Below are 27634 nucleotides of genomic sequence, written 5' to 3' on the forward strand. Positions count from 1 at the left end.
GCCACCAAGGAGTACAATCAAGGCTTTGTGTCGCAATTGGCCGCTCCATCACGATTAATCCAGTAGCGATATTCAAGTTTCCTGCCATTTTGTCAAAAATAAAAATGTGACACCGCTCACTTATACTTCTGCACTCATTTGTGGTCTGTTGACAACTAACAGGAAAAACTTTAAGCATGTGCACTGAGTTATGAGTCTCGCAGGAAGTCACCATATTGGTTAACTTAGACACGGTTTCCATGTTTGCAAAGAAAGAGGGAGATATCACATGATACAAAAAAGCCTCATTGAAGAAAACCTGGGCAATGCCGGGTATTATAGCTAGTATCTTCATAACTTCCAAACAATAAACATATCCTTATGTCTTCATAAACATGTACCCTGGATAGGCCTCTTGCACTCCTTTGCTGTTATGTTGTTAGTATAATAGATGTCTCCGATGTCTCCTGGACGTGTTGGACACATTTATGTTACATTATGACTCTGTTCTTTTGTCTTCAAAAGCCCATGCAAAACAGCCATGTAACTACCAAGATACAATTAATATACTTGTATTTCAGAGAACAGTACCATGTATATCTAGGACTCTGTTTAAGGTGAGGCTGATAAACTGATGCTGAGAAGTTAGAATATGCTGAAGGTAGAGTTATTAATCAATCATCTTAGACATTGGGTCTTTAGTTTCCCACCGAAAGACCATAGAGACATAATAGAGAAAGAAAATGTGTGTATGTGGCCTTTGGTCCGAGTTCATGAGGAACAGAATGCCTGTGTTTAATTGTTATTAGATCAACCCATGAAATGATAACTTTCAAAGTTTTTGTAATAGACATGCCTGTTGCAAATAGTCTTTAGAATAATATATAATATAATATTATATACATCATATATATTCATTATGATCCAGTTTCTTATCAGATCAAATAAAGTGAACCTTTATACATAGCTTACCAAGAAACAAAATTTCGTTTATTTTGTTATTTCAAATGTGTAATTTTATGCTGTATATAACCTGTAATTGCTATTCAGTGGTTTTGAAATCTTGAAATTTTGTCATTAATGTTTGCATAATTTGTTTATTAAAACAGATGTATGAACTAAAATTTAATTTTGGCTTTACCAGAACCTGCTATCATGATGTCATCTTGGTTTCCGAGGATAAAGTTGAATTTCCAGCTCACCGTTGTATTTTAGCAGCTAGATCTGAGTATTTCAACAGTATGTTAGGCTCTTGTTGGTTAGAGGTTAGTTTTGTTTCTTCTTAATGCTGTCTTTTGTATTTTAAACTCCAGATTTGTATCTTGAGTTAATATAAGTAACTCAAATCTTCAAATTCTACACTTGGACTGATAGAAGCAATCAAGGTAACTTTAGAAATAAAGCGGAAAAATAACTTCAGCTAATAACATTTCTGTATCAAAAAAAAAAAAAAAAAAAACATTGGTCTGTTTGGATTGTAGCTCTGCCATAAATACAAAATTTTGTTTATGTGAAATATTTTCTTTAATTTTTTTCATCTTAATAGGGTTTAACTGCATAATTAAAATGGTTGTATTCCATTTTTAAATAAAGGATAAATGTTGAAAATATGTTCCACACACAAAACGAAATTCAAAAATTCATTATACAGAGTATCTATTTAATTATTTCTTTTTTTTGATTTTTCTAATAATTTTCAGATGCAGCATAGGACTCCCCTCATTTGTTTTAGATAAAAGTAACTAAAAATTTTTGCATGCCTGAAAACTCCACAAATTTTATGCATGAATAATATACAACTTTTATTTTTACATGAATAATATACAATTATTATTCATGAATAATATATAACAGCATGAATAATAATTGTAGATATGTCTGCAGTAGTTATTCAAAAAACTAATTTATATAGCATTGGATTGATGTGAATATAACTAATATAATATTTCAGTTAGCTTTTTTTTTTTTCTGTTTCATTCTAGAAATCAAAATTAGAATGCCTGTCACTTCCAATATCAGCTAAAGTTCTGAGTGTTTTGCTTGACTACTTGTATTCTGATGCAGTCTCTCATTTATATGGTATGTGTTTTTTTACAGACATAACTTAAATTAACATGAATTTTATGAATCCAAACTCTTTGTTTTTCAGAGGGAAAGTTTATAATAAAAAAACCACTAGCCCTTCATCCATGCTATTGGGACTTTGAAGTTTTCAATATCTTGTAAAAAATTCTCTGGCATCTTATTAAAGCTTATCTCTCTCTCTCTCTCTCTGCGTGCATGTGTGGCGTATTTTAAGTATTGAAAGCAATTATCTGTTTGTTGGTTTTATTTTTGGTAAAACACATTCATGGAAATTGTGTGATGCCATATTATTAAAAAGGTAAGATGTGTAAATGAGACAATTTTCCAACGCATGGGATGGTGCTTCAATAATAAATTGTGTTATGACATATCCTTCCCCCCCCCCCCACCCTACCATCACTTCATATGATCATCACATATTCCCAAGAGATCTTTACGATCTGTCCAGGGAATTGGTTAGTGTTAGTAGACATCCATGCCTGAGCCGGGATTCAAACCCTGACCTACAGGCAGTCAAAATCTAGCTTCCTAACCACTCAACTGTCAGGCTGCTATATAAGAATTAGGACATTCCCATTTTTACAAATTCTTAATATCAGTGATTTGGATAAAAATATTTCAGTTGTGAAATTCCTTTGGTTGACGTTTTCTATTTCTTATTTCAAAGATAGTGAAGATGCAGAGTTTTTATGCAATGTCCTTGTGGTTGCTGACCAACTTCTGTTAGGACACTTGAAAGAGACATGTGAAGCCTCTCTTGTAAATCTATGTGAGTTTTTATTAATTTAAATTTAACATTTAAATTCATATGTGTATATATTTAATGTATTAATATATTCATTAATATATTTTATGGATTGTATAAGTTACTTTTTTTAAACTGAGGTGCTTGAACGATTGTATTTTAAATTTCAATTTATGTTACTGTCATTGTCACACTAAACTTTTCACCTAGAAAAATGATAAATCTTAAGCTCATTTTTAGAAATGCATGAAGAATTAACTAAGAGAGGGAGCTATAAATTTATTCTGTGATATTTCTTGTTTGTTGATGTTCATTGATATATAAATTTAGGCATTCATACTGAATTTTTGAATATTTTATTGATGTTTGAGATGAATTTTAAGGATGCTAAATGTAATCTTTTTCTATTGTTATCACTGAACAGTGACTCTAAAGAATGCACCTGAATTGCTTCAGTTGGCATCAATTTATAATGCTGTGCAGTTGAAGAAGTCTTGCATGGAATATATTTGTATCAATCTATCAGCTGTTGTGGAAAACAAGTGAGATTTAATAGATACGACAAAATGAATGTTGAGTTTTTATTCAAAATTAGATTTACTATTGACTTAACCAACTCTTAAATTTTTTTGTATATTCAAATTCTATGAAAAAGCCTATTAATTTCTATAAACAAAATAGTTATTTTTATCACTACATAAACTACACTATATTACAATATTCACACATAACACATTTTTCCATTTTCTATTCCTTATATCTATTCCAACTTAATAAACAATTTCATATATAAAGAGTGCTTTCACTATGTTTTGATTTTGTTATAAGTAGGTCTGACTGTTTAAATATAACTGTCCTGGAAATGTTTTTAAATATTTTTATAAACCTCAGATACATGTACGTTGAAGTTTAAACCTTGCATTATGTATATAACTCATTTGTGGTCTCTTCTTTCTCCTGATGGTACAGAAGGAATTTTATTCTTTCATTAATTTCTAGGAACTTAGATGTACTGAGTGACGAAGTCATGGAAGAACTTAGTAGAACCTATCGTAGTATGGTAAGTTTCGAGTTATGGGCCTTTTATTTTACTGTGATAATTTTGCAGGGAGAGCTAACTTTTTTTTCAAGCCATAGTATTTTTCTGTAGTTGAAATTTAAGGAAATAATTATGCTGTGATTGTTTTTGAAATTAACCCTTTCAGTGGTATGCCCAGATTTCATTTTTTTTCAAAGCATCGTAAATCATCATAAGCGATTGAATAGCCTACTGAGCTTGTTGTCTGTAAATGATGGCAACAGTTTAATGGTTGAAGTTACAAGTTAAAGCATGAGTTTTATTCATAAAGTTCATATTATATGTATAGGTTTTGGATTTCATATTTGGAGTTTCAAGTATGTAATTTTTATCTCTAAATTTTAGGTTCCTTCCATGCAAAGACGTTTCATCACTCCTGATTCATCTGCTCCATCAAGAGAAGAGCTTAAGTATATAGAAGAATCTTTCCCCATCAGCCAGGACCAGAATATTCAGAGGCAAAAAGTATTTGAGCCATTAGGCATGAAGTTCAAGGAATTTAAGACTAAAATAAAGCATAAAACGTCATTTAATTCCCATGAATGCAAGAGTCCACCAAGTGAAGCTGAAACAAAATTTGATACATCTTTAGAAAAAGACATTCTTCTTGATATCATAAATATTCATGAGGAATGTGAAAAGGTACATGCAATGGTGATTTATAATTTTATCAAAAAAATTGTACAGTTCAATTTGTATTGAAATCCCAAAGGTGCAAATCGAAACTCATAATTGTTTTTTTTCACATTCAGTATATCTACACCATAGTTCCCCAAATTTTTTGTTCCATTGCCCCCTTTTTCAGAATTTTTTTCTCTTATTGTCCCCTGACTCAAGTGGATCCTATGTTATATTCTTAGCCTCTATCGCCCCCTTTGAGAAGCACTGACCTATACATATTAGTAGTCTCTTCTCAGTTTCAAGAAACCACTTTTCTCTGTTTGGAATTAATTTTTCAATATCGCATTTCTTGGGATAAGCACTATGACACATGTACCTCATACGCATTTCTATGGTATATGTAATGTGTGAATGAATAAGCACCACAAGTCTACCACCAGACACATCCTGTTGCCAAAATCTTTTCCTGCCCAGCTTCATGGTGTAGTCTCAAACATACAGGAATATATTATACTGCACACTTAAACAATTAAATCGAATTTCTAACTAATATACTGTATTTTAATATATATATATAAGGAACCTTTTTTTCCCCCAAAAATTGGGTCCAAAAACAGGGGAAGTTTTTTGTACACGGATAGTATTATCGATATATCTTTTCAACTTTTTTCCAAATTTTATACCCAAAAAATTAGGAGGTTCCTTATGCAAGTTAAAATAAGGTACATAGTTTTTCCTATAAACAAGTATTTGCTAAATTACCAATAAGAATTGAGAAAAAATTAATTTCAATAGCCATATAAATATTAGAAATTAATAAGATATTTGTATAAAAAGTAATAACATTTTTAAGGAAATATTTTTGAAATATAATACAATTGACGCTCGTTATAATGACCATGCACTACTGCAATCATTGTTGCAATTATTGTTAAGATAAGGTCCGAATTTTTTCATGTTACTGCTATCATACATTAAACTCTATCAACCTCAACGGTTTTGAATGGAACTGGCTGTAAACTATTTACATAGAATGGCCACAAAACCATAATTTATATCTTGGCCACCTTTTTAACTGGGAAATATTTTAATGGAATTCCATATGTGCCCAGCATAGACAGGTTTTTATGTATATTTTCTTTTTGCAGAGTTATTGTTGTCATGATAAGTGTGCAATAATATTAAAAAAAAGGCTTCATATGTTTCATAGCAAACGTTTAGAAGTTTTTTTTATTGTGGTGAGTATCAAGGGGCACTTATTTAAAAAATTCTTAAGGAATAATTGAAATACATCATGAAGAGCGTCAAAATTTTGCATGTTAAGTTTATTGAATTTATAAAATTTGACTAAAATATACTGAATAAGTTGAAATTCTTTGACGGAACAAAGTGCACTTTTGTGTGCGCTAAATATAAAGTTATATTTAGTCTCAAACAAGTTAAACTCATGGGTAGAGATCCCCCAAGTGTCAAAGGTAGAGTCTACTGATCTAATGCATATATACATGTCTCTCCCCCCCCCCCCCAGACTTCCATGTCTTATCTCTGCCTATGGTTAAACTATGTATATCATTAGACCATACAAAACTACTCGTGTATGCATAATTATGTGTGAAAGGTTGAGTTGGCATGAACATTGAATGGTTTGGTTAATTAATGTTATGAGAAATTAAACAAAATTTCTTTTAATTATGCATTTACAGGTTGTGAATAGTCCTTCAGTTAATGTCTCTAAGTCACCTGATGTAAGCAAACAGCTGACATTTAAATTTAAACCTGGTGGTTGGGCAATGCCACCAAAGGCAACTAATGAGCTTTTCTTAATGAGCAACATTATGGAGGAAGCCAAAAAAGTAACTGCAACTCCAAAAACAAAGTTTGTATTTTTTAATTATTTAAATTCACTCTTCTATGGTTACAAATAGATTATGTGTCACTTATCTCACATTATAGTTCCATATTAATTTTTCTTTTTTTAAATTCCAGGAATCAAAGCTGGGTAAAAATGCCCCATGTATCACAAAAGCAGAAAAAACTTATGGCTAAGGAATCGCCCACTGATGCTAATAGTTTGGGTTGTAATAGTCCACCTGCCTCTTGTCCATGGTAAGAGTAGTTCAATTTTACAAATAGCTTGTGCATGTATTATATGCATAAGCTTATGATGTTAAAAAGGTATATAAGATATATAACATACAAGTGAAAAATTGGAACAAAGACTAAAAAATAAGAAGTTAATGGAACAATCGGGAGGTCTTTCTCGAGAGGAAACCCCCCCCCCCCCCCATAATCATTGTCCCAAAAAGCAAAAAATGTTTTGGATGATGGTAAGCTGAAAATGAGCATTATGTTACCATCTGCTCCCCAACATTTTTTTGCAAAAAAAGCTTTGGAGATCCAAAAGCATGAGAAAAATGAAAATAGCAGAATTGACTAAGTACAAAAATGAAATCGACTAGAAAAACATGCAAAAAAATGTTTGTATAACTGATGTTTTTTTTTTTTTACATTTCATTTCATTTTTGTATTTCTCAATCTTGCTTTTTTTCATTTTTCTCATGTTTATGGACTTCCAAAGCTTGTTTTGCAAAAAAATGTTGGGGGAACGGATGGTAAAATAATGCTCATTTTTGGCTTACCATCATCAGAAACTGGTTTTTTTTTTTTTAAAGACAATGTGGAGGTGATTCCCCCTTGAGAAAGACTTTCTCTTTGTTCCAATTTTTCACTTGTATAATTTCTAGTTAAGTTCAGCTGCCTTAAGTGCCATACTCTGACTTTGAATTTTTGATTTTTCATGTATAAGTGAAAACATTATAACAAAAACGAACAAGAAAATGGAGTTAATGGAACAATGAGGAGGTCTTTCTCAAGGAGGAATCCCACACATTGTTCCAAATGCAGAAAATGTTTCTGATGATGGTAAGCCAAAAATGGGCATATTCTACTATCCGTTGATCCTTCCAAAGCACGACAAGCTTTGGAAGTCCAAAAACATGAGAAATATGAACACAACAAAATCAAGAAATACAAAAAAAAAAATGAAAAACAAAGTACGTCAGTTTCCTAAAAATTTATTTTAAGGCACTACCACATTAAAGAAATGTTCCATTAAAAGTTACAAGAATAAGAAATTAAAAATCCTACCTGAAATTAATCGTTCATACATGGAAGTGTCATGAAAGCATGAAAAAAGACTATCAGCTAACATGTTAACAATGTGGTTGAATATTAAACCCCATAAAAAAAGATAGAATGCTGTTGCCACTCACATGATATTTGTTAAATCAGAAAAAGCTTTAAGAAAATCATTTGCATTGTTACATGCTTTTTTAATTCTTAAAAGTAGTCCAAAAAAAATATTTTTCAAAAATTCTAATCCTCATATTAGAATGAAAATTGGATATAAAGTTGACTTTAAATTCTTTTCTTTTGTCAAAAATTCTGACATTATAGTCAAGGAAAAATACAGTCAAGGAAATCAACTGTAAGGTGGTCATAATTGGCTCTTTTGAGTCAAGTCTGAAGGATATATTTCACCACTTAATTCCAAAATATTTTCAAAGTTAAAGATAATAAGATCATAACGATATATCTACTACTACTAAACCATACATGTACCTCATTCGTACGCCTCTGCGGAACCTCTAACGAATTGGTACATAGAGGAATGTGTGTGTAGGTGTAGTGAAACCTGACGTGTGAAGTTTGTTTCTGTGTAATACTTGTTATATGTGTAGTGCTGCCATCTGCCACCAGTTTTTTCTAACTATGAGTGAAGTGTAATGATTGAATAATTGTACCGTTGTAGGCCTGTTGCTCTCTGTGGCAAGACTTTTCAATGGGGAGATCAGCTCACATTTGCTCCTCAAAGTTGGGAACCACAGGAAACCAACTTCAGCCGACCACCACTGCGGCGACGGTGGGGTTTGAATCCGGATCCTCGCGGATGCGAGTTCGTCACTATGACCACTCGACCACCACAGCGGCATATCAATTTATCTAAAACCCATGATTTGATGTTCAGCGAGAATTTTAGTTTAAAACTTATACGAAAAAATGTTTGCAGAGGCTTAGGAGAAACATGTGCCCATGGGTAATGGGCACCTTTAATTTGTTTAAAAACACTGATGCCATTAAACAAGTAATTCTCAAAGATGCTAAATTTGACTAAATTATTCCAATGACATTTGTCAAAGTTAATAATGTTCTTATATTAGTCATATAAGATTTCATAAATATTTAAAATATTTTAATGTGAAATATTGGTAAATCAATTTTTAAAGTCAAAAGTTTCATTGCTGTTAATCTTAGAATTTCTTAAGAAATTTAATATTTCCCTCGTTTTTTATGATAAAAGTGGTTTCTTTCTACTCTATTTTCATCAAAATATTTTTAAGAATATTAAAAACTTCTGCCACCACTGTTATGACAGTTGGTGCCACACATTGGCATATGCAGAATTTTTTCAGTGGGGGGGGGGTTCAAATTTTATTTTTCTGCTCAAGGTGGGGTGTATGTCTTTTCCTGCAAAATAACACTATAATCTTGGCTTTAGGTGGGGGTTAGAACCCCAAACCCCCTCTTTGCGTACACCAATGGTGCCACATGTAACATCTAAATTCAATGGGATTTTTGTGAAATTTAATAGGTACATATAAACATGGATAACACACACGACAAAAAATTATTTAAGTTTTTTAATAAAAGCAACCTTCTTATTATCTATCTTTCATTGGGCTTACTGTATTTTTGTGTAAAATTAAATGTTGTATTCGTTAAGCATCAAGTTAGAACAAATTAAATAATTTTTCACAGAAGCTTATAGAAAAGGAAATCACGTTTCAGCTTACAAATATTTCAACTAATTAACATGATTCCGGAATGAATTATATTCGTTAGCTGTGGTATCACTGTATATTGGTAATTACAGTGTTCTCCCACTTTGCATCAGTACAAGGGAACAAGAAATAAAATATCCATAAGTTAATAGCATTGTTTACCTATATACTTGACTGGGAGTTCAGAAAATGATCTTATAAGTGAGGGATCATTGTATGTTAATTTTGCTTGTAAATTATGTAAAAAATAATATTTGCTCTATGAAAAAATTATTTTAGAAACAAAATTTCTTATTTCTGCAAGTTTTTTGACTTTATTGGTGACCATGACAATGTTTACAAGGGGTGTGTGGAAGTTTGTAGATAATACTGGAAGAAAGGGAGTTTTTTCTTGTATTTTTCCAGAATTTTCCCTTGTTTTTCCTTGTTCCTTTATAAGGTTGTTAAAATTTGTGCCAAGGGACAGGCAGAGGGGAGAAACTAAACCAAGTTAAGGCAAGCTCTGTCCTTTATTAAAGGGGTTTTTGCTGTATCTAACTGATCTACTGCTTGTCTTTTACTAGTGTTAATAATGTTCTGTGAATAAAATTTAGGTTGCCTTGTATTAAATCTTTGTTATTCAATGTGTTTTTGAAAACAGCCACAGTAGATGGGAGATGAAATATGTGAAACCTCACTACAACTAACTTGATATAATGATAAATCCTTCTACAGTGATTTTTTTTTTTAAAGTCTTGTTTAGAAATGTCTGTAGTCTAATGTTAAACAACTGCCTCTTACTGTAACTATCTCTCTACACCAATATTTCTTTTCCTGTTCTGCAGATTATCACATTTCAGCCACCTTGTTGGGCATTTTGCCTGTTGTGGCCTTGTATTTGTTATATCGAGATTTCTCTGTAAAATATATGTATATATGAGCAATCAGTTTGATACAATACATTCAATCTGTTGCTTTTCTAATTTTTTTTTTTAAATCAATCAAATAAACTAAAAAAAAATTTTCCTAATTTTTCAGGGGTAAAGCTGATGAGCGTATTGAATCCTCATCATTTTGGGAAGCCATGGCCAAAGGAGAACTTCAGTCACCACCTATAAGCACTAGGTAATTTAATGACGCTATTTTTATAGGTTCTTCAATACAAACAAGTTAGGTTCTTATGGTTTCAAAAGGGGGTAGAAAAATAACTCTAGTCGAATTGCAAGAATGGTGGAATCACAATTGTATATCTGGACTGATCAGAACTGGAGGGATAATTCGAAAAATCGAATTGGAATAATTGACTTCAGCTTTACTGAGTGTATTTTTAAAATTATGTCAATGCATTATAAAGTATTGTGAAAAGATGAATTAACTTCATTTAAATCAATTAGATTGGAAAGAAAGGTTAAATTAAACAAAGAATTTTTTTCTCATACCAATATGAATTATATAATCACTTTTTGCATAAATTTGTCTGCCAGGTGATTTTGGTCATTGTTGGTTCAATTATCCAGCATTCAGATAGTTGCAATTTTACTCAGTTCATTTTGAATTTGACTCTTTTGTCTACAACAGCGAGTAGGAGTCCCTTTTCGATATTTTTATTTTTCTTATGTTTTGTTTCTGCTACTGATGAAGGAACTTCCTATAGTTCCGAAACACATATAGCCGTGGTTCTTTTGCAATTTTGGGTTCAAATAACGTTGGTTGTTCAATTGTCTTAATTTTACTTTATCTGTTGTTGAATCTGGTTAATTTGTTTTTCCTCTAATGAATTTTTTTAATTGTGCATTGATAACTTTTTTTTTGCATGTTTCTATGAAGAAGCTTCACTAGTGATATGCCATCGTCACCTTTGTCTCCAGGATCATCATCTTCATATTCTACTGAAGAACCTTCACTTATTAGCTTTGAAGCTATTCAGAAAGCGGAGAGAGAAGCACTACATAAATCTGTGTCATTGAAAGCCAAGCCATTGAATCTGATTAATGTAATTTTTCTTTGCATCCTCATTTTCTTTGACCTTTATGTTCATTAATGCAGAGGTTCTCAAACTGTGTGCTGCAGAGTGGCAGTATGGCAAAGATTCTTCAAAGAGATTCTTTGTTAAACTGATGTGGATCTGGGAGCCACGGATAGACATTGATTAGGCTAAGGGGCACCATGGGTGAAAAAGTTTGAGAACCCCCTGCATTAATGTGTATTGTGGTTTTTACTAGAAATATAACTATTATATACACACACGATACCTCAATTTTTCAGATAACCATGATTTTTTTCCTGTAGTTTTCAGCCGTAACTAACAGCCAGTCCCCCATTAGAATAAGCTGCTTCGCAGAGACCAGACAGACCTACAACATAATATACCTACATAACATAAAAATGCAAACATTTACCATCTTGACTTCAAATTGTAGAAAGATGCATCACCATCATCATGAAACAAGCACAAACACTCTTGCAACATAAATACATTATAGTCCACACATACTCAGAACATGTATTCCAGCATGTGCTGATTGGTTAGAAATTCTGCACCTACAGATCTGACTGGGTTATGTGCATAATATAAAACTATCTTCAGTGTTTCATCTTTGTTTAAACTCTTCTTCATTCAATTGTAAAATTTTTCATCTCAGCCTTCAGTCAGTTTTTATTTTTTTGTAGTGCTTTTCTTAGCGTTTTGTAAAATTTTATCTTTGATTTTGGAGCAATACCTAGAATGAAATGAATGATTTTACATGAAACCTATGGAAAACCGCATTTTGGCTAATGTGACTCTGAAATTAATTATCTTACAAGGAAAGGGTCCCAAAGTGTCATCCTCAAAAAATTGACAAAAATTTAAGTAATTCATCTCACCCAGAAGTACATAAAAACAAACAAAATTAGTGACAGAATGCAATTATTAAAGTTTCAAAAAATTATTAATCCAAGAATACTAATTAAAATAAAAGCTGATAAAAACTGCATATTAACTGCCTATACATCTACATTTCTGAAACGTAGAGTTAGTATTCTAGGGTAAAAAATTACGACAGTTGGCTACTCTTAGCCTCTCAGGCATCTTGGCGGATAATCAAAAATACTTTTCACTTTCTTTCCTCTAGCTCCTCTGTTCTAGAAACTAGTTATTTCTTTTTTTTTCTTTTTTCTTCCTTTGTCTGTGCTGTACTTGACCATGTGTCGTTCGAATGGCATCACCTCAACACTAGGGTTGCAAGATATTAGTCATTCTTGGCCTCTACTGGCTTTCAAAATATTAATATCTATAATTTTTTTGAGTGACATGTAATTATTCTGCCAGATTTCTTATACTTTTCTCCATATTTATAAATAAATAGAATCAGTGGGGTAATTTTTTCAAAACTTTTTGAAGACGTCACCTTAGAACCCTTTCCTTGTTAGTTAACATATGTCACTGAACTCAATTCAGCTGATTATATAATTTCTTTGCCCCTTGGGGTTTCAATCTTTTTAATTTAACAGCTTTTTATGTGTGTGTGTCATTACATTGTTATGTATTTTTGGAGGGAAGAAAAAAATGTTGCAAAAAAATGTTTTAAATTTAACTTTAATTTCTTTATTTTATGATGCAGAGGTTTTAGTTGATGCTGGGTTTGATAATTTAAATCAGTTACTTGTGTTGTGCATTGGAGATGGAGTATATATGCTGAATATGTATATCCTACATCAAGCTTAAGCTTGATTGTAGGATATATTATAGTTGAATTAGACAAATTCCAAGTTTTTCAGCATCTTTTGAAAAGTTTTTCGATGTGTGCACGGTAATATGTTAATGTGATTACTTGCCATATCCACTCGAATCTAACTAGCATTTTCTTTCCTTCCAAAATAAATATTTAAATAGGTGCACATTAAAATCTAACAATATTAGGGAAACAATAGTCACAATGGTTTTGACAACTAGCTTAATATGAAGATGAATTCAGGAAAGAAAGTTCAATTTCTTCTGCAGGGGAATCGAGTCACTGTCACCTCACAAGCCAGGCGATTGTGCTAGACAGATTAGGCTACAGAAACAAAGAATATTTTTTTTGGATTTTTCTGTACGCTCCAAAGAAAGAAAAATGTCCACATTAGTTCTGTAGTGTATGATCTAGCACACTCACTCGACTTGAAAGAAAACAGTGGTTTGATTTCCCACAGAGACAGTTAAATTTTCTTTGTTGAATTCATCTTCACATAAACTAGTTGTCAAAACCTTTATATAAATTGCGAAGAGTGATATCTTCATGAAAAAATGGTCATTTTTATAGCTGAGGAATAAGGTGCACATTACATTCAAATAAATATGGTATGATTAATAATTTTTTTTATTTTCACATGTTGAGAATTCTTTCTATAATTCTATTTTTATTTTTGTAGATTGAGGATCAAGCAATCGAGAAGTTGTTGATCTTGTACAAAGCACATGAAAATCCTCGAGAAAGAATCACCGTGAGTCGAGTTCTTCCGGAAAACATTGCCAATCCAGTTTGGAAAAAGAATGCTCTACCATTACAACTTTAATTTTCTTTTTTTCTGTTCATTGCAACATTTCTCTACTTTTTTTAACTCAGTTTGTTTTTGAAAATGCAAAACAGTATTTGTTATTAAAAAACCTAATAGAATATGAGCTTGACACGAGCTGATGAAATTTAAAAAAAACACTTAAAATAATGTATGCAACACAAAATTACTTGGTAGCATTTTGTTTATATATCAAGCGTCATTTTCTGTTTTGTTTTTTTCATAAACATCATACCTGTAATGTTCATCCTTTTTTTTCCTTAGTAAAGATGCTACATATTAACATGTTTTAAAGCTATATGCTTGGATAGAGATTAATGAAATAGTTGCATACATTGTGTGAGAGAAATTACAAGCTCCTATGGTCTTAGTTTGTGTGGTCTTGTTTTGAATTGGTTATCAATTCTGTGCTCAGATAGCAAAATGTTATCAGTCACTTTGCCCAAAAAATTAAGTTATTTGCATCCCAGTCTCATTTATTGCAAATTTCGGAAGGTGGTAAAATTTTGTCTTTCTCAAAAGTTTTTGAGGAAACAGATGAGTTGTAATAAGTCAAAAAGTCACAGTATCGCATGTTGGCAAAATGTTATTTACAAATTTGCCATAGTAAAATTTTAAAGTGACTTGTAACATTTTGCTTCTAACATTGAGCACAGAATCAGGCTATCATTCTAAAATTTTAGTTCTCGGTTCTAGAAATGCCTGCAAATTTCATGATGAATTTTTTCATTTTCATCAAAAAAAAAACTTTGCCTGGTTATAATTCGAAGAAATTTAAGCATGTTTTAAAGGCAAACAGTTTTTTTCTTTTTCATCAGTTTATATTTTGCAGCTTTACAAATAGCCTTCAGAACATCAGGGTCTGAAACCACGAATGCCCCCCCCCCAATGGTTTTATTTGTTTGTAGTTTAAGACCACAATGTTCTGAAGACAATTTGTAGGGCCGAAATACCTGAACTATTGAAAGAAGAAAAAATATATTTTCCTTTAAAATGTGTTGAAAATTATTTCATTTTTCTTGCTTATTGTCTCGAGATATGCGTGATTTAAACCCTTCAATATTCATGACATTAACTTTTAATGTTCAGTATCGAAATCTGTGAGGTGGACTTGTCCAAATGTTCTCTTCTTTGAAGAATATAGTAAGTTTGTTTCTGTGATGCAAAATATTCATTTTTTTCCAATCTGAATTTAAAAGGATGAAAATTTTGTACTTTGTTCATATAGTAAACATTCACGAGAAAATAAATAAACCTCATATCTTCTGGTGAATACTACATCTGAGTAAAATCAATTTTAGATGTTTTTGTTATTCAAACATGTTTGAACACTAAAGGATGTGTAGATTTTGCATTATCTAGTAATGAGAGGAGTTGCAAGTTACATCACATGCTTGAATGTGCTTCATTTTTTGTATTTATGTAAAAATCAGATTTTCAAGTTATTTAGTTGTAGTATTCATCCTATGATGTGGTATGAGAGACTGCATTAAGCTGTTATGATTGATTCTTTATCTCAGAGCAGAGAAGTGTAACTCTAAAAACCAGATTTTACAAAACAGTCAAAAACACTTTTATTAAGCATTGAGCCCAGTAATTTTCTGTTAAACATATCTTTAGTGAGAAATACCGATATTTTAGCTTGATGCTTCATGGCATCGATAACATACATGAAAGCAAATAATTTCATGTTAACTACTAAGAAATATAAAGATCAACATTTTCTCTTTAGGCTCTGATTGAAAATATCGTTTTGAAGAAAAAAAATGCTATGGAAAATTGAATAATTGTAAAACATTTTAATTATTCAATTCAGTGCAAAAATAAACACTAATTTTGTTGAGTATTGATGATACTGTGTATTTAATATTTTTGGTTGAGATAGAAATTTTGTTAAGATGCTCTTGCTAAATATTTCTGCAGGTTCGTAATGTGTGCTATATTTAACTGCTTATTTCAAGACTATTCAAATGTAGGCCAGTATTTCAAAACGTTGAAGCTTTTTTGTGATGCAATATTGAAAGGAGCTAATTTATTTATGTTTCCATGTAAAAAACGCAAGACATTATTATATAGTTGGTGATGAATATTTTATTACTGCATAAAAAATAACGACTCCTCCTCGATAGTCATGTATATAGTAGGATGGATCGCTGTTACCCTTATTGGTCTCCCTCTATTATTTTTTTCTTTGATGTTTTGAAAACTTTATATGTTAGTGTATATATGATTACGTCACCAATAAAGTTGATGTTGGTGTGTTTCATAGTGTGCGTGAACATGATTTTACATACATTGTTTTATTTAAATTGTTGGTAATTTAAGTTTTCCTTTCATCTTTGAGCTTTTTTGGGATCTAACTCCAAGCTTTACATATCAAAGATGGTTTGCTGCGAAATGAATTGATCTTCTATTTCTACACATTTTCTATATTCAGTAGAATTTCAATATTTTGAAATTAGATATGTCATCCACCCTCATTATTTTATTGAATTAGTTTGAAAATTTTTTGTGTACCTCGTATTTAAAGTCATACATCTCATTGTAAGCAGGTCGTTTGATGAGTGAGGTAAATCTTCAAGATACCAGTACGATCGCTTTCTTATAATAACTATCATACATATATCTGTGTATCTCATGCATTATTACAACTGTTATGACTGAAATTAGTTACAACCTGTTTGAGCACAAAGACCTTTCTGATTTATTTTTTGGTGTGTTAATACATACCTTGCATAAAAGGACATGAAAGTACCATGAAAAAAATATTTTTGCCTAAAAGAGTTGAAAGTTCCCTATATTTGTTTGTATAAAATCACTATTTTTATCCTCTGTGCGATAACACAATTATTGCATCTCCCCCCCCCCCCCTGAATTTTTTAGAATGTGTGAAACATGATATTCTGTGGCTAGAAGGTTAAATTAGAATAAGTTCATGTAAATGTGGCCCTCACATCCACCAAAAATGGTAACCTCTTAGGCACCTTTGATTGGATCACCATCTTGGAAATCAGTGAAGAAATCTATGGTATCCTCCTGGAAGATAGAAGATTTAAGGTGTGTATGGCATAGCTGATGTTTTATGTATGTCAACAGAACAGATTCATAATATTCTTCATAGGAAATTAGAAAGGAAATAGTTCTGTGCAAGATGAGTTACAGGGGTGCAAGAGCTGCGCCGAAACAGTTCTCTTGCTACATGGTGCGCCGAATCCTTGCGCATTTGCGCCAATTCTTGTTTCTGGTTCGCTGAGGTACCGCTAATGCACTGTAGTGCGTCAAATACCGGGAACTTAGGAAAAAGAAGCATGAAAATTTTGTTCACGGGACGCGTTCTTTCCGAGGCACGGAAAGAAATACGGAGGGAGAGACTTTAATTTTTTTCCACTTCCCACCATCTACCACAATCGCGTTATGTCGTGACCTTGGAAAGTAGTTCTACTAGAAGTATAAAGTCCTATACTGTTATTGGTTAACCGGCGGGCTATCAAAGTCCCTGAATGAATATGCCGAATTTTCCGATTTCGGAGACCGTTTTTTTCTCCTGCGGGTTACATACTGGAAATTACGGTAATTTCGCGGCTGCCAACCTGCGTTCAAAGACCGCATACATCGAAAAGAGGATTGGTTTACTCGTTTAAATTACCGACATTTTTCGAAGATCATTGGAAAAAAATGGGATCTGTTAAAACTCCAGCTAAAATATTCATAGTTTTGTCATCTAGCCACTATGCGGTCGTGTTATTATCGTCGGCGGTTGCCGATCGTGACAATTTCACATTGCGAAAATCCGGATTTGGTGAACACGGGCGGCTTGAGGAAAACAAATTCTACCCATGCGGAATCTGTTTTTGGCGCTACTGACGGCGTTTTTTTTTTTTTTTTTTTTTTTTTGGTAAACAAAGCTTTTTTTCACCCTTTCAATTCCATTTGGCACCCCTCCTAGGGCGACGCCCAATATGGCCGCACGATCCGCCACTGCATTGGTGCGGGAGGGGCATGCTTTTAACAATAGTCAAAGGAAGGAGTTTGTACTAGGAGCATGTGCTCATTTTACATAACTTCTGTGAGATACCTTTTTTTATATATTAATGTCCTACCTTTCCAAAACATGTTGTTGGAGAGAATGAAACGTTTGCACTCCCTCTCGTGCATTGCTGGGATGGTACATTACTCCCTCACGTATTGCTGGGATGTTGCTCAACATTGTATCACCAACAGAACTATTAATTATGTGTGATGAATGGGTTGCACTACAATGCAAATAATTACAAGAAGTGAAATCAGTTCAGAGAATAGATAGATGTTGGGCAGACATATTCAAACTTTATAACCTTGAAAGCAGCCCAAAGTTCAAAATTTTGCCAGTTTTGGTGAAGGCTTTTTTCATCTTTAGCACATGGTAACACAGACAGTGAAAAAGAGTTCATTGTTAACAAATAAATAAAAGTCTGTTCGAGCATCGAAAAATCTGTCCATCCAATGCTTTAATGAAATAAGACAAAATCTCATTCAAGGGCATGAAATATTTGAAAAAAATTGTCATTGAGATGCTGAACTTCTGAAAGCAACTCGTGATTCGTAATATATTAACATATATATTAAAATTCTATTAGGTTGAGAAATTGTTTAAGTAAATAAGGTATTTATATTTTTCTCGTTTTTTGCATTTTGCTTTTAAATTTAATAATTCCTTTAAATTTTGTGAGAAGCTAATTTTTTTTCACGGAAACCCTTATTATATTCTGCACACACTATTTTTATATATCGGGATGAATAAGATTTTGGTGTTCAAGCAGCAGAAATTCTTGTTGCCTAGGTTTTTAGTATGCATGTTGCTTAATTTGAAAAGAGTCTCATAATTTTTATTCGTCATTTCAGTAATGCATGTTTTAGTAGTGACAGATAAGATAATTCAGAAAAAATTTAAATGGATTTTAATTTGTGAAGGAAATTTATTTAGAATTATTTGTTTCAACCATTTTTGGCAAAACTTTTGGCATTTCACAGAAAAATTACTCCTTATATTGCAGATATAGTTCGTTTTTAGTTCTCCATTTTCAAAATTTCTGCTCCATTTTCAAAATTTCTGCTCCAAAAATGAAATTTGCTGCTCCGAAATAGATGAGGGGCGCTTGCACCCCTGTAAGTACAGCTATTGCTACCGATTGATCAAAATTGAATGCAAAAGAAATTTCAAGAGAAAATTTTTTGATATTGGCTGATAACCCTCAAAACTTATGATGTTGATTTTTGACCGTGGGTGAAGCATGGTTAAACAGCACCATACAAGGCAAGGGCTGTTTTGTCTGCTGGAAGAAGTGATGGCCGTAAAGTTTGAAGATTCTGAAGGTATTGTCTATATAGACTTCCAGAAGGGCCTGACAGTAATTGGAGAGCATTATGCCAAACTTGTGAGAAATTTGAAAGAACAGCTGTAGATTAAACGACCAAGATTGATACACAAAAAAAACTTTGGTCACCCAGACTGTGCCCCATTTTTCACAGATACACCATTGCAATGCCAAAACTGCATGAATTAGTCTCTGTTTACCACTCTCTCATCCACCAAATTCTATAGATTTTGCCGCATGCTACTTTTTCCTTGACCTAAACTTGAAAGTTTGGCTTGGTAGAAAAAAAACCAAATGTGTGTGAGAGATGTAGAATCCACATTGCTGCTGTAAATTACTACTTTGAAGAGTGAGAGAAAACATAATTCTCTAAGAAATTTCAGCATCGGAGGAAGTGTGTGAAGCTTGTAGTTGAAAAATAACAGAATTCTTCCAAAAAAAAGCGGGGGGGGGGGGGAATAAACACCTTTTCTAACTTTTTTTTATCAAACGTCTGTTGCACATTGTGTTCGGATCAAATGTCCAAATTTCAAGCAGCGTTTGAAAATCGGTAATGTCCTGTAGGGTGCAGAGTTCTCTAAGACCGCCCAACCTTTCAGGAAAAGAGCGCAAATCATCCCTAGATGATCTGTCTTGGCAGTAAGCTGTCATGGTTGCCTGTAGGTTGCCGATATTAGAAAAACTGACGGAGTAAATTTCAAGTATCCCATTATCTTGTGGTCAGGTTGTGATGCTCTTCCTCAAGGGCGTAGCGAGGGGGGGGGACTTTGGGGTCTGGTCCCCCCCCCCCCCGAAATGTGAGAAAATGACGGAAAAAAGGGGAAAAGATGGCCAAATCCATTGTTCTGTCACTTTCGTCCCCCCCCCCCCGAACGAAATTTCTGGCTACGCCCCTGCTCTTCCTGTGCTCCTTTAACAGTTTGTGTGCAAGGAAAAGATTGTCTTCTCAAAATCTATTTTTAATTTCTGCTATTATTAAAATATAACAAAAATATATAGGAATATTATCAGAATAATTGGTTCAATGCACTTTGCTTACAAAATGTTGCTCTTGGAGTGAAAACCAATTAAGACAGGAAGTTGTGAAAATTATTAAAGGGAACTCTAATAGACCATTTACAAAGTTTTTTATTTTGCTTTCAGTGTTTTCGTGCGAGATTTCATTCATTTTGTTTTTTTAGTAAAGCTTTTTCTAAGAGTTTCCTTTGCACTTGGCTTATACGTTCTGGGAATTGAACATCAAATTCGATGACGAGATCTCCTCTCTTTTTGCTGCCTTCACTTGTCATACCTTCGTTTGGCAACACTATCCTGAAAATGTATTTGAAAAATCTTAAAAAAATTACTCAATTTAGTAAAAAAAATTGGTATATAAATATTTAACTCCTGTTTATACAACTGGGGGGGGGGGGGGGGTCCCATCTAGGGCTATACAATAAGGGCTGTTTCATGATGCCTGCTGACATCATTGTTCAAACAGAGCAGAGTGCTCACTTTGCTACCCTGTTAATTACGATAGTTTGCAATATATAGCTGTACTGCTCATTTAAACGAATTATTTCCAAAATTACCTTTTCCGATTATTATCACCATTATTTGTATATTTATTTTGTCTTGCTTTGTTCCACCATTTAAGCATTTTGAAATAAGAAATTTTACATTTGCTTATGAGGTAACTTCCACTGAGAATATTTCTCTCTCCGCGCGCGCGAATCCATTTCAATTTAATCGCTTTTGTTAACTTTTATTGGGTTGATTGAAAGCCAATTCGAGAGACATAATTTCAATTATCTTTTGAAATTTCTAGTAATTTTTGTTTATCTCTTTATTTTTTTCATTTGAATTAGGTGTAGTTTTTAGAAGCCCTGGACTTTATTACTAGATCCCCGAAGTTCAGGCAAAATTCCATAAATGCCTATTTTTAAACTTATTGGTAAAAATCTCTTTTTTGAAATTTTCGTGCCATAAATGCCCATTTCAACATAATTTAAGTTTATTAGTGAATTTCAGAGGAAATAATCTGTAAAACTTGGATATTTTGAGCATTCAGAACTTCAAAAGAATTTGTAAAATTTTCCAACTCTCAGCATTATCATCAGAAAGTCTTCCCTCCCCCAACCCCATTTACCATGCATTTACTTTGCTTTAACCGGATGGTGTTGGACGTGAATGATTTTGTTTCAGAGAAACGCAGCCGTTACAAAAGCAGAGGAAAATAAGAAATTTTCGCTTTCTAAACAGGCTTCACATAAGTCTCGCTCAGGCATTAGACTGTGATGTATGTGTATAGCGGACCGATGATTGTCCCAAGATCATGAATTGACGTCATGGCTCTCACAAGGTAGAGTAGGAGCAGACATGTCTCTGGGACCTATGTTGTTCTGATTTTATTTCTTGCATCATAAATGCACTGCAAACCACCATGGCTATTTATTAAACATACATATTTGGTGTTCGATTAAACTGACCAAACTTGCCCCCAGGGTTGTGCGACAGATACGGGCACGCAGGGCAACACGCTTGAAGGAGTCCCACATACGTGAGAAAAATGGAACAAGATAGTCATGATTATAAACTATAGAAATGATGATTCCAAATGATACAACAAATGAGAATTTATTCGCAACTCGAGGGAGCAGCACCACGTCTTATAATGGTGGCCCTGGCATTGGCCTAATTCTGAGGGTCTTCTAACGTTTTTTTTTTTGGGCTTGAAATCTATTTAACATGAATAATAATAAACTATAATTAAAACACTAGACGGAATAAGTGCAACCAATTTTTCAGCTAGTTTTTGGACACTTAATACCTTTGTTTGTAGTTTTTCCTCCCTTTAAAAAATTATAAATGCCTTTTTTTAGTGCCTATTTTAGGCATTTTTAGTGCCTTTTTGCTTGCCTATTTCGACTATTTCTAGTGCCTAAACTTTCGGGCTCTAGTTATTACCAATACAACTACTAGTATCCCTCGCTTCACTCGATTTTTAAAAGTTTATGAATTCCAACCTGCAAAATTCGGCTTAAAGTTTAATCCTGGAAATGGGCTTGCAAATTGAAGATACATATAGCATAGTTACAAATACAACGCCACAACAGGCAAATTGCCCAACGAGGTGGCTGACTTAAGAACATCATGGATGCCCGAGCCATTTTTTGGAGGCCCTACCTACCTACTACTGCTACACCACACATGCACCGACCGCCCCCCCCCCGCGGAACCCCCAACGAACCGGTATATGTGGGAATGTGCGTGTAGTGAAACCTGACGTGAAGTTTTTTTGTTTCTCTGTAATGCTTGTTTTGTGTAGTGCTGCTATCTGCCACCAGTTTTTCTAACTATGAGTAAAGTGTTATGATTGAATGATTTATCGTTGTAGGACTGTTGCTCTCTGTGGCGAGACTTTTTAACGGGGAGATCGACTCGCATTTGCGCCTTGAAGTTGGGAACCACAGAAAACCAACTTCAGCCGACCACCACTGTGGGGTTCGAACCCGGATCCTCGCATCGCGAGTCCGTCACTATAACCACTCGACCACCACAGCGGCGAATCCTTTGACGGCGAAATGCGTTGAATTTTATGATGTAGCTGTGTGTGAGAGAAATTCTCGGACAACTCACCAGATCTCACTGGTGAACAACGTTTGTTAACACATTGACAATGCCGTGAGAAACTTAATCGAAAAAAAACTGTTCCAGAGTGAAACTATATAGAATTTTCATATTCGCGAGAAATATGCGGTATCTTCCGGCTTTGGTACTTTGAAGTTTTTATAAAGAGACGAAAAATGTGCTATTATATACTACTAAACCAGACGTAGTTCGTCCATATTCCTCTGCGGAACCTCTAACGAATTGGTACATGTTGGAATGTACGGGTAGTGAAATCTGGCGTGAAGTTTGTTTCTGTCTATGCTTGTTATATATGTGTGTGTGTAGTGCAGCCATCTGCCACCAGTTTTTTCTAACTATGAGTGAAGTGTAATGATTGAATAATTGTATCGTTGTAGGCCTGTTGCTCTCTGTGGCGAGACTTTTCAAGGGGGAGATCGGTTCGCATTTGCGCCTCGAAGTTGGAAACCACAGGAAACCAACTTCAGCCGACCACCACTGCGGCGACGGTGGGGTTTCGAACACGGATCCTCGTGATTCAAAAATACTGAAAAAAAATTTCGCACAATTTTTTTCCAGTTAGGTTACAGCATAAGTCAAAATGAAATCCTGCGAGTGCATGTTGAGGCCTATGAGATTACCTGTCTCCCGGCTTGATTACACTCGTGAGCGGGACATGCAGGTTCTTGTTGTCTATTGTCTGCACGTCGACGACGCATCCCATCAGGGAGTGTGCGAGCGGGATCGACTTTTTCACGACAAAGTTCTTTCCTTTCAGCTGATACGTCTCGTGAGGATACATGTTCGCGACGAACGTAACGTCACCCGGTATGAGATTCCGACCCTGATCGGATTCTTGTCTGAAGATGAATAACCTGCCGTCTTCGCAACCTGAACCCACAAAGCATTGCAGGCAAGGAAAAAAAATACGTTATTACCGTGTGCCAAAACATCGAATGAAAACCTTGGGTACCATGAGATATTTTGGGAGATGGAATATTATAGGTAAGCACAGGGGAAGGGGACTTGCGGGTCTGGTTACCTCCCCTCCGAAATGTGAGAAAATGACCAAAAAAAGGGAAAAAGATTGTCAAATCTATTGTCCTATCATTTTGGTCCCCCCCCCCCCCCCCGAACGAAATTTTTGGATACGCCCCTGATAGGTAGATTTTAAATTCATGGGGCAAACTTTAAGAAGTGATATAAGACACCTAAACAAGCATTTTTGATCACAGAATATGAGGTCGAATAGCTAAGGCGGTAGAGGGTGTGTTTTTAAGCACTTTTCACCAAAAGCAAATACATTTTCCTGCCGGATTTACTGCGCTATCAACCATTCGAGGGTGCATATGCACCTTCGGATTGGATTGGAGTGTGTTTCTTATTGACAGGGACGTATTGGAAGTGTTTCAGACTAGTGAGTGCTCGTCTTGAGCTTCATGTAAAAAATTACTGAATCAATTCTGGTGCGCTTGCTTTTATGGTGCTACAGGTGCAGTTTCAACGCTATTCATAGTTTTTAGCTGCGCCGATTACTTAGCAGTGCATAAAATTGCGTGTTGCCATTTGAATTTTTAAAAATTTTGTTGCTGCGACCGTAACCGCGGGAGCTAGGGCTTTGTTTTTGTCTTCATTGTCGAGCGAATACTTCGAAACACCCATACCTTGAAATTCATTGAATTTTGTGGCCACTAGGGGTTCATACATCGGCAAATTAATTTATAGCCATATAGGGTGCATAGAAACGAAGGGTATGGCAATTTACTGGCGAATCGTTGATCCTAGAGGTAAACGGAAAAGACGTTTTACCCCCCATTTGACGCTGTTTTTCTCCCAAATTTCCTCCGTTTATCGTATTTGAATATCTCTGAATACTGAATTTTTTTTGTTATCATTTATTATTATTTACAGGGCAACAACTTTCTGAGTTTTTGCGCACACGGTTAATTTTTTAAATTTTAATAACTATACAACCCCTTTTAACATGAATGAGATATCTGAGTACTACACGTTAGTTGCGAACTTTTTCTAATTGGAAGTATGCCTCTAGAGTCAACGGTTCGCCCCCTGTTTGCTGTGCACCCTGTACATACCAGGGTTGGACAAATCCCTGGCGCCGGATCGCCATAGCGACTAAAAAGTTTGTATTGGCACCCTTTTTCTTTAGGTAGAAATTTTTTTGGCGCCTAGAGATTTTTTTTTGCGATTTGTCCAGCCTTGTATATATACATAGCATTTCGAGAAGATGACTGATCGAATCACTTACCAGGTGGGACATCCAGGCGATACTGTTTAGTCGCTTTGTAATATCTCCGGAACTCTTCGTCGTAGAAAGTTTGTTCGACGTCCATCACTTTGTGGCACCCGAAGAAAGCCTCTTCAAGGGATACCGGGAATGGGATCACCCGAGACGGGCCCAACACCCTCTTCTCTGGAGGTATCGGGCAGAACTTATATTCCGGATCGATGTTCGGTAACTTGAAATCTGCGAAAGGATTGTCCACGCCGAAAAATTCCCTGAATACCTGGTCCAATAACACAGAAGAGGAGATTAGATTAAATAAAAATAGGTTCGCAGCTAGATGCCATGCTTCTAACCAGGGCCGCAACTAGCGGGGGGGGGGGGCAGGTGGATCTGGTGCCCCTCTTTTGCTCACTCACTGACTTGGTCCTTTGCTCTTTAGGTCTCAGTCTCTTGGTCATTCACATTCTTGAAAACTATCTAGGTCACTCTTTTGGTTACTCACATGCTTGCGTACTGTTTTGATCACTCATGTGCTTGCATATGCTTTTGGTCACTCGTATGCTTTCTTATGCTTTTGGTAACTCGTATGCTTTCTTATGCTTTTGGTCACTCGTATGCTTGCACACTCTTTTGCTCACTTACTAACCTAGTCCTTTGCTCTTTAGGTCACTCTCTTGGTCATTCACATTTATACAAACTCTAAGTCACTCATATACTTGTACACTCTTTTGCTCACTTACATGCTTGCACACGCTTTTGGTCCCTCACTTGTTTGCACGCGCTTTTTGTCATTCACACGCTTTTGTTACACACATGCTTGCACACGCTTTTGATCAATCGTATGCGTGCGCACTTTTTTGCTCACTTGCTCTAACCGGTCCCTTGCTCTGTAGGTCACTCCTTTGATCATTCAAATTCTCCAGGTCGTTCTTTTGATCATTAACCGACATATTCCCTAATCCCACTCTCTGCGCAGAGGCGGGTTTATGGTTTTCGGTCGTCTGTGGGCAATACGAATTTTATTGCCCTTCTCTTCTACAAATTGACCAAACAATCATTCCTCAAATTTACCAATTCAGGGCTACAGCCCGCTAAGCCCTTCCTGAAAATACGCTTCTGCGTGGACTGTACCTTGTAAGGGTCACCGTGGAAAGTGTAAGTCTCGTAGCGGCCAGTCTCTTCGTCTGGTTTCGGTGGCAAGGGCACTCCGGCTTTCATGGACTTTTCCCCGTACTGGTCGTAGAGGCTTTTCGTCCTCGAATTGGACAGCACGTCGTAGGCCTCCGAAACCTTATAGAAATAGTCCCTGTCCAACGGGCCATCGTACCTGAATAAACCAGAGCAGATACACCGTTTTACATTTCCGTACAGTTAAAACTCGTTTGTATTGAGAGAGATATTTCCCAGGGCTATATATATAGTAAGGACTGTTTTATCTCTCTGATGTTGCGCTTGCCGCCTTGACTCAGTGGGCGTGGTCTACGAGCTGCTGTGTGACGTCACAGAACTGCTACTTTTTTTTCTCGCAGACGACATCAGTTTTACAAAACGTACTGTATCGAAGAGGGTTATTTTACATTTTAGTTGCCTATTTTATCGTTTTTAAACGAGTGATCTCTTGTTTATGGAGTTCTTGTTTATGGATATAGTGTCACAAGTACGCGCACGTGCTATTTTTATAATCCATAGGCTGGGAAATGAACTAAATACAAAAAATAATTGGTAAGTAAAAAAATAATATCTTTAGATATTTCACATGCAAAATAATAATTTCAAACATTTTTATACTAGAATTTTTTTTCCTATTTGCTTCTCATGTTTTTACGTTGCAGTTGTTTTGGTAATAACGAAGTCTAAGACTTTTGAAAGCTAAACCTACTTCAAATGAAAACAAAGAAATAATTCAAAATTATTAGAAAGTTCAGAAGATAATTGAAATTATCTGTCTCGAGTTGGCTTTCAATCAGCCTAATAAAACAATTAACGCACATGATTCAACTGAAATGGATTCGAGAAAAATATTCTCAGTGGAAGTTACCTCATAAACAAACGCAAAATTTACCTCAAAATGTTTAAATGGTTGTGAACGAAGCAAGCCAATTAATAAACAGATATTAATGAGAATAATCGAAAGGATAATTTTGGAAATAATTCAGTAAAGTGGGCAGTATAGCCAGGGGCGTCGGAAGCGTTTCGGAGCCGTGGGTGCCCGTTTTGAGTTTCACGTGCGACATTTAAATTTCTGAATCAATTCTGTGGATGCTCGGATCCGTTCTACAAACTTCCACGTCACTGAGTACACCTATTGTGCAAACTACCATAATTAACAAGGTAGCAAATCGAGAGCACTCGGTTCTGCAGAGGAATGACGTCACACATGACGTCAACTGGTACCGACTCCAGCCCTTCTTGAGACAGCCCTTAACATCCCACCGAAACAAAAGGTTACCTGAACGGATGATATTTCAGCGCAGACCTCCGGTAGGCCCTCTGAATGTCATCCAACGTCGCCTGCCTACTTATTCCAAGAATACCGTAGTAGTCTAGACCGCCGTCGATCAT

At 34.8% G+C, this 27634-nt stretch overlaps 2 protein-coding genes across 4 annotated transcripts in view; one reads left to right on the plus strand and one right to left on the minus strand.

Annotated features, from left to right (window-relative positions):
- Positions 1 to 16130, plus strand: part of LOC149083089 (inhibitor of Bruton tyrosine kinase) — a 40302-nt gene extending 24172 nt beyond the window's left edge. For all 3 annotated transcript variants that reach the window (XM_089236222.1, XM_089236224.1, XM_089236223.1), the window contains 11 exons: positions 1124 to 1244; positions 1962 to 2058; positions 2732 to 2833; positions 3234 to 3351; positions 3809 to 3869; positions 4233 to 4529; positions 6212 to 6384; positions 6495 to 6614; positions 10367 to 10453; positions 11156 to 11321; positions 13721 to 16130. In XM_089236222.1, coding sequence (XP_089092348.1) covers positions 1124 to 1244; positions 1962 to 2058; positions 2732 to 2833; positions 3234 to 3351; positions 3809 to 3869; positions 4233 to 4529; positions 6212 to 6384; positions 6495 to 6614; positions 10367 to 10453; positions 11156 to 11321; positions 13721 to 13864 — 1486 coding nt within the window. In that variant the 3' untranslated portion in view covers positions 13865 to 16130. The remainder of the gene's footprint in view (positions 1 to 1123; positions 1245 to 1961; positions 2059 to 2731; positions 2834 to 3233; positions 3352 to 3808; positions 3870 to 4232; positions 4530 to 6211; positions 6385 to 6494; positions 6615 to 10366; positions 10454 to 11155; positions 11322 to 13720) is intronic.
- Positions 16131 to 20378: 4248 nt separating this feature from the next.
- LOC149083090 (dnaJ homolog subfamily B member 13-like) lies at positions 20379 to 27634 on the minus strand. The gene is made up of 5 exons (XM_089236787.1): positions 27522 to 27634; positions 26204 to 26399; positions 25094 to 25352; positions 23469 to 23718; positions 20379 to 20529 (listed from the first exon to the last, which is right to left on the minus strand). Exons 1-5 carry the CDS (start codon positions 27632 to 27634, stop codon positions 20379 to 20381), a joined length of 969 nt encoding a protein of 322 aa, XP_089092913.1.

This window comes from Pholcus phalangioides, unplaced genomic scaffold (assembly GCF_987345545.1).
Source record: "Pholcus phalangioides strain wild (caught in Gottingen) unplaced genomic scaffold, Ppha-v1.0 ptg000009l_1, whole genome shotgun sequence".
Lineage (NCBI taxonomy): Eukaryota > Metazoa > Arthropoda > Arachnida > Araneae > Pholcidae > Pholcus > Pholcus phalangioides.